General features: G+C 39.3%; 1 protein-coding gene across 1 annotated transcript in view; it reads right to left on the bottom strand.

The window, feature by feature from the left end:
• Positions 1-7,712, bottom strand: part of DCHS2 (dachsous cadherin-related 2) — a 239,355-nt gene that overhangs the window by 104,436 nt on the left and 127,207 nt on the right. Inside the window, exon 3 of the mRNA XM_023513453.1 lies at positions 7,646-7,712. This exon is cut by the window's right edge and continues 162 nt beyond it. Within this exon, the coding sequence (XP_023369221.1) occupies positions 7,646-7,712 (67 nt within the window). The remainder of the gene's footprint in view (positions 1-7,645) is intronic.

Consider the following 7,712-nt stretch of genomic DNA (forward strand, 5'->3'; position numbering starts at 1 on the left):
AAATGCTGACAGTGCTCAGAACTTCTCCCTCCTGGCCTTTTCTGGACAGGGACAGCTCCACAGCAGCTCTCCCTCAGAAATGACCCACCTCCCAATGCAAAGCCTCTCCACTTCAGACGCCTCTCTTTGATTCTATTGTCATTCCTTCCTTCCTTTAGATTTCCCAGCTGAGAACCAGACCTGAGCCTACAGTTGGCCCCATACTACCGAGAACACAGATTCAATTCACTTGAGTGGGGTGCAGGTACTCCTTCCTGGTGGGAAACCCACAAATCAACAGCAGCTCTCTCCAAATTGCCGACCCTTTTCTCTCTCATTTGTCAACCTTTTACACTTTTGACAGGGTAGATTTCCTTTATAAATCCTACAGAAAGTCTGGTATCCCTGGGGAATGTAGAGTTTACATCTTAGTGACTGAGTCCAAATGTACAGTTTCATTTTCTATTACAAATGCTTAATAATTTCCCTCTCTGTGTTTTCATTTATGTTGTTTGCTGCTCTGGACTCTGTCTGTTCTTCCACAGCTCACTTATGCTAATCCCAGCTCTCCTGCAAGGTTTACCTCAAGTTCCATCTGGTTCATGATCCCTTGCCTGGTTTAGAGTTTTTTAGAGTTTTCTTCTGAAGCTCTGCTCTACCAGCGGTAGTTGCTGTCATCACTCCATGGAGTTGCCCTTAGCATTTCCTCTTCATGTACGACAAACATAGCTGCCTTCATGAGACAGAGTGACTCTATGGTTGACAAACTGGATTGTACCCGAAATATGAAAACATTTTTAAAAAATGTGCTGACCCCAAGGGTAGATGATGCATTCAGGAAAAGTAGGAAAAAGAGAGGCAAATGGTAAGCATGCATATCCAGGTCCAGTAAATTTCTTTTTTCTTTTTTTCCTTTGAATCAGAGTCTCACTCCGCTACCCTGGTGTCATGGCTCAAAGCAAACTCAAACTCTTGGATTCAAGCAATCCTCTTGCCTCAGCTTCCTGAGTAGCTAGGACTACAGGCGCCCACCACAACGCCTGGTTAGTTTTTCTGTTTTTAGTAAAGATGGGGTTTCACTCTTGCTCAGGCTGGTCTACAACTCTTGAGCTCAAGGAATCCATCCACCTCAGCCTCTCAGAGTGCTATGATACAAGCCTGAGCCGCTATGTCTGGCCATGAAGCCCAGTTTTAATCTGCCCCAACTGTTCTCCAGGCCAGCAACTATGAGCTCTGACATTTATGTTCACCCCATATTGACAACTAAAAACAATTTTAAGAAAAATGTACCTGTTTTGGAAAATTTCGCTGAATTCTATGTATTCAATTAGAAAGAGTAAATAAAAATCAACAGAAAATTTGGTGAACAAATAGGCTTGTTGGGGAATTCTTGCCACAATGAAAGATCATTTTTCTATTATTTAGTTAAATCCACAGAACCTATATTTACCTTAGCGTTCTCTATACTCCTAAAAAAAAGTCATAATATTAGAAAAAGCCTTGAAATGGAAGTCCAAGAAGTAAATTCAAACATCAGATTTACTACTGTGTCCTTGAGTATGTCACTAAGACTTTTAGGGTCCTCAGTGTCTTAATTTGCAGGTGGACATATGAATATTTGCCTTGTTTACCCCATGAGGTTGATATAAGGCTCAAATAGGCAATATACTGAGAAACATAGTAAAGTATTATTATCTGAGACAGAGAAGTTCAGGTTCAGGTCCAGTTCGACCATTACTAACAGCGCACCTTTAGGCAGACAAACCCCTTTACCTCAATTTCTTCCTCCACTACATGAGGCAGCTGATTTTAAGCTTTCATCTCTGAGTCTATGATCACACACTGGAAAAGCTAATGAGAAAATTCTCTAACATGTTTTTGTTTCCTCTGAAAGTGGCATACACTGATTAGGTGCTCATGATTAATTTTAGACTCTGTCTTGCAAATAAAACAAAGTCACCATTTATTAGGTGTGAGCAGGCTCCCATCCCCTATGAAATGAGGTATGGTATTAATTTATCAACTACATATCCAAATGTTAAATGTCGGCAGGTGGCAATCATGATGAATTATGAAAATCAGTACCTGGTATGAAATCTGAGCATAAAACGACCATGTGAAAAGAATCTATCCTTGAGATAAATAAAAACAGAATCTGAGCTATATTACTTGCAGTCCATGTTAAAATACAAATGAAAGATTACAACTCAACACCGAGGCCCAGCTGCCCTTGTCTGGCACTTAGAAATTCTTTTAATTACCTGGTCTTCTGCAGTGCTGAACTTGGATTCTGTGTACACTACAACTAAGTATAGAACAGACAACGGTCTAGGCAACACAAGCTTGTTGCTCTAAATACCGCAAGAGCAGGGATGTTTGTGTGCTATATTCACCCATGTATTCCAAACACCGGGAACACCGCCTGGCACATAAGAAGCAATGACTAAATACGTATGAATAGATAAACTTGCCTCCATTTCCTGCTTTGAACAGATAAACTACACTCTTTTTAGAACTTTTATTGACTTTACGTCATTAACTTGTTTCTCTTAAAAAAAAAAAAAAGAGAGAGGTAAACCACAAGAATTTAATCACTGATGACCCTAGTAAAAGAGATAATCTGGGGCCACAAAAAATGGCCAACACAAATGCTTGAAACCTGTTTTTCACCTTAAAATAACCTGAATTACAAGTAAAGTTTCTTTCAGTGTAAAATTACAAAATAAAGAGGACCAACTCCAAAGCTAAAGAACTGCTCTTTACATGCGACCAAAGAGAGCACTTCAAACGGTGGAAGAAATCCACATATAATTCATAAAATGGGATTAAAAATACATGAAAAAAAGAGCTATTAATAAATGGGCCTTGTGTTTCTTTTTTTTTAAAACTCAATACAGTGTGGTCGGCCTCGTACCCACATCAAAGGACATCAACAAACTGAGAGAAGGAGAAAGGAAGGCTCAGCTCAGTATCTCTCTCCTGGTGCCCAAACACATCTCACAAAAATGTTCTTTGAACCCAACAATAAACTTAGAAAACCAGAAACAGAACAGGAAGATAAAGCCACAAGAGAAAACAACCACGACATCACCACACCCCCTTCCAGATTTCTCCAAAACAATTTTCCTCCCAGATGAACACAATAAGTCAGAGAGTTCTATATTTACTGCATGAGTCTTGGTTGCTGCACAAACAAATTGATAGAAATCTCGTCTGCAGCAAAACGTAAGCCTCTAGCATGAAGTATGCCAGCTTATAAAATGGAAAGTCTGAGGCAGAAAGTGGCCAAGTGAAAGAATGAATGAACCAGTGAGCAAATGAATGTGTCTAAGAGAATTTCAGAATAATTCAGGCTCATCATGACTTACCTCGGGTAAACAAGGCCAATATTCATACGTCCACCTGCAAATTAAGACACTGAGGACCCTAAAAGTCTTAGTGACATACTCAAGGACACAGTAGTAAATCTGATGTTTGAATTTACTTCTTGGACTTCCATTTCAAGGCTTTTTCCATTCTTATGACTTTTTTAGGAGTATAGAGAAAGCTAAGGTAAGTATAGGTTCTATGGATTCTACTAAATAAGACAGTAAAGGGTAAAGGGCAGGGAGATATTCTGAAGAAAAATGACTAAATCCCGAGACAAAAAGAAGTGATAAAAAGAGAAGTGCCAGCACAGGTAAGCTGGAGAGAGGCTTTTGGGAGTTTTGAAGAAAAGGTCCAGTAGGCCATGGAGTCACCTACCACGGTGTAGTAAGGATCTGACTCACTTTACATTCGTGTCTACATGCCATTTATTCATTTATTCCATGAATATTTAGGGATAGAGGTAGCTTCTTAGGATGGTGTTTACACGAAAGGCCACAGAGTCAGGCCTTTTGGTGGAAGTGAGAAAGCCCCATGTGACGATACAGGTTACTGCGAGAAAACCTACAGAACAGGAGAACTGCGGTTGACCTTGAGTAACAACACAAGCTTGAGTAGCACAAGTCCACTCAAATGCAGATGCTTTTCAGTAAAGTTACCCGGCATATACCCACCGTTCCTGCCTCTCCCTACCTCCTCCAGCTCTTCCCCGTCAGCCACCCCGAGACAGCAGGATCCGCCCCACCTCCTCTTCTCAGCCCGCTCCACGTGAAGATGATGAGGATAAAGACCTCCACTTCATGAAGAGTAAATATATTTTCTCTTCCTTACGATTTTCTTAAAAATATTTTTCTTTAGCTTACTTCATTGTAATAATACAGTATTTCTATGTAATACATGTTACATAGAAAATAAATGTTAATCAACTATTGATGTTATAGATAAGGCTTCCAGTCAACAGTAGGCTATAAATAGTTGAATTTGGGGGGTCAAAAGTTGTAAGTGGATTTTCAACTGCATGGGTGGGGGTCAGTGCACCTAACCCCTGCATTGTTCAAGGGTCAACTGTCTATTCTAATGATCTTTCTTGCTCTGTTCTTTGAAAACATCCTTCTATAGAGGATGTGTTATAGCCATCATTATGAAAAATAGTATAGAGGTTCTTCAAAAACTTAAAAATATAATTACCATATGATTTAGTAATTCTACTCTGCATAAATGAATGCTGTTAATTAAATTTGAAAACTCATTTAGATCAAGTGCTATGTATCTCATTGCTGAATATCACTATGATGACCTTTGGGAAGCTATGCTCCCATGCCAGCACCTGGTCTACCCTTCAAAGCAATTTTAGAACCCCTTTCCTGGAATGCTATCAGAGCTGTTGTAGGAGGTGAGACAATTAACTTCATGAACTTGTCACCATGTGCTTTTGTTGGCAGCACTATACAAACAACTTGGTAAGGTTTCATAGCCATGGTATATCAGAGTGTCACAGCTGTGCTCCTGTTGGCATGTGGCAGTGTCTTGCTGAGTGGCATTCATTATTATTGCTGTGTGTTTTTATGTGCTATGCAATAACAGCTCTAATGGTCATTCCAGAAAAAGAGTTCCAAAACTGCTTTGAAGGGCAAAGTAGGCACTGGCATCCATGCATAGCTTCCCAAGGGGGGGGGTGGACTTCAAAAGTGACCGTAGTGATAATTAGCAATGAGATATGTAGCACTTTTTCTAGGATGAGTTTGTGAACTTGTCAGACCTCATATATCCAAAGGAAATGAAATCAGTACGTCAAAGATATGTCTACACTCCCATGTTCATTGCAGCATTATTTAGCAAGACCAACCTCTCAATGAGCCAAGATATGGAATCTACCAAAGTGTCTCTCAACAAATAAAAGGATAAAGAAAATGTGAGATAAATATATATACACACAAACACATATATATATATATCAGATATATATATATACACATATATATATATATAATCAAATATATTCAGCCTTAAGCCAGAAAGACATTCTATCATTTGTAACAACATGGATGAACCAACCCAGAGGACAATATACTAAACAAAAAAAAAAAAACAGGTACAAAAAGACAAATACTGTGAGATCTCACTTTTATATGTGGAGCTCAAAATGTAGAACTCAGAGAACCAGATAATAGAATGGTGGCTGCTGGGGGCTGGGGTTGAAATAAAAGAAGTTGGCCAAAGGGTATAATATTTCAGTCAGACAGAATGAACGACCTCTGAAGATCTATCATACAGCAGAGTTACTATAGTTAATAATAACGTATTCTATGCTTGAAAATTGCTAACATGCTACCAGAGTCAAACTTAAGTGATTTTCACAAAGCAGTTGTGAGGTGATAGATAGGTTACCTAGCTTGCTTTAATTACATCACAGTGTACATACAGATCAAAACATCACCTTGCACACCCCTAAATCCATATAATTTGTTGTACTCAGTTGCAGTCAACCAACAGATGAACTAGAAGTCAACCATGCAAATTGGAAATTGCTTGTTCACTGGACCACTTTTTCCCATAGCTAGTCAGTCATGTTTTCATTCTCTTCTAAAGGTTAAAGTAAAACATTACCAGGCCTCATGAATTTCTCATGAGTTATTTTTAAGTGCAACCAAATTCCAAGCACTGTTTAAGAAATGTCTTCAACCTAAATGCACGGGCATCAAAATTGCCAACAATAATAACCCAAGGCTACTTCTATTATGAATTTGGTCTTTGCTTTAAAAAAAAAATCATGATACTTCCCTAGATAGTAACCCACATAACGTGTTCTGTGTGATTAACAATGGCATCTGTGTCATAGCCAGTGCCAGGACGGGAAGCACACAGCTGACCGTGGCCGGCACAGCCACAGAGATCTCTTCTAAAAACAGAATAGCATACAGCTCATTCTTCAAGATCTTCCAGGGGAACTGAATGATGAGTGTGTTGATGTCTTTTAAAATCAATCTGTTAAATGCTTTAAGATCTTGTGCCCTGATGACTGGCTGACCTATATATTTTTGGCAACGCTAATACCCTGGAGGGCCTGACGATTTGACAGGCAGTTAAGGTCCTCTGTTAAAATGAATTTTGAAAAGGCCAGAGATAAGTAGACTAATTTCCTACAAAAGTATTTTCTTCTGATCTTTGAAATGTTAAAGGGACTATGTAAGTGTATTATTTTGAGCATTCTGCCTTGTAAAGACTGCCAATATAAACAGCTAATCCCCCAGCCAGGTGCAGAGCCAGATGAAAGCACATTTTCCAGGCAGAAGCAGTGACTGCACCTAATGGGGGTGGGTGAGAGGGCAAACCAACTTAGTGGACCAGATTTCATGTGTAAATGATTGTTTGTTTCTAAGGTATGGAAACAAATGGTCTTTGCAAAGGGTGTTGTGAAGGCTCAATAAGACACCGTACGGAAAACATCTAGTGTAGCATCTGGCGTTGTCATCATGATCACAACAGAGACACATTCTACCCCCTACTCAGATGGAATAAAGAAACGTAAAAGAAAAAACAATTCTTCTTTTTTAGCAGCCTCAATTCTAAATAGGAATCTCTCTAACATGTCTCAAAAGTGTTGTTGTATTATACGCTTGGAATTTTGTATTTCCTTTTAATCGAATATTTCAAACATTATTTTGTTAGCAACAAACCCGTAGGAAAAGGAAGGTGACTTTTTAATTTCTAAAAGACAGTTTGCCCGCTGGGCTTCTTGGGCAGATATGCAATTATCACTGTAGAGAACTAAAAGGAGCTTTAGGCATCATTTTAAAAACAAGGAAATTCAAACCCAAAGAGACCCAGGGAATACCAGACCTAGTAAAAAGAAAAGGATCCACTTTGGATACCAGTACAAAAGTCTTTGCACTAGTCTCACCTATGAAGACGCTGGAATGATGCTAAGTCACCCTTACCTGGCGTGATTATACAAATGAAGGGGAATGAACATCTGTAAAATAAATACTACTGGCCAATTGTTTGTGCATAAGGGCCTGTAGTCCTCACAAAAACGTTACAACATAGGTATTATTAGCACTGCTTTTAAGGCGTGCTTAATCGGCGAAGGCCAATAAAGATCACAAATCAGCAGTAAGCAAAGCTGAGACTTAGCTCCAGGTCTACCCTAAAGCCCCAGCCCTCTTCAATATACCTCGGTGTCTTCTAGAAGGTTAAGGGAGTTGTATAACACCCCTCTTAATGAAAAAATAGGACTTTTTGTGGCTTCTGAGCAGAAGCTTAATAGCTAGAGGGTGAAACCTGTTCCAAGATCACAAACCTGTAGTTGAGTCAATGGTAAAAAGGGACGACAGGTCTCCGGGAAGGAGTTCATAAGACACTGTTCC

The sequence above is a fragment of the Otolemur garnettii genome, unplaced genomic scaffold, assembly GCF_000181295.1.
Source record: "Otolemur garnettii isolate 467f Iridium unplaced genomic scaffold, OtoGar3 scaffold00041, whole genome shotgun sequence".
Taxonomy (NCBI): domain Eukaryota; kingdom Metazoa; phylum Chordata; class Mammalia; order Primates; family Galagidae; genus Otolemur; species Otolemur garnettii.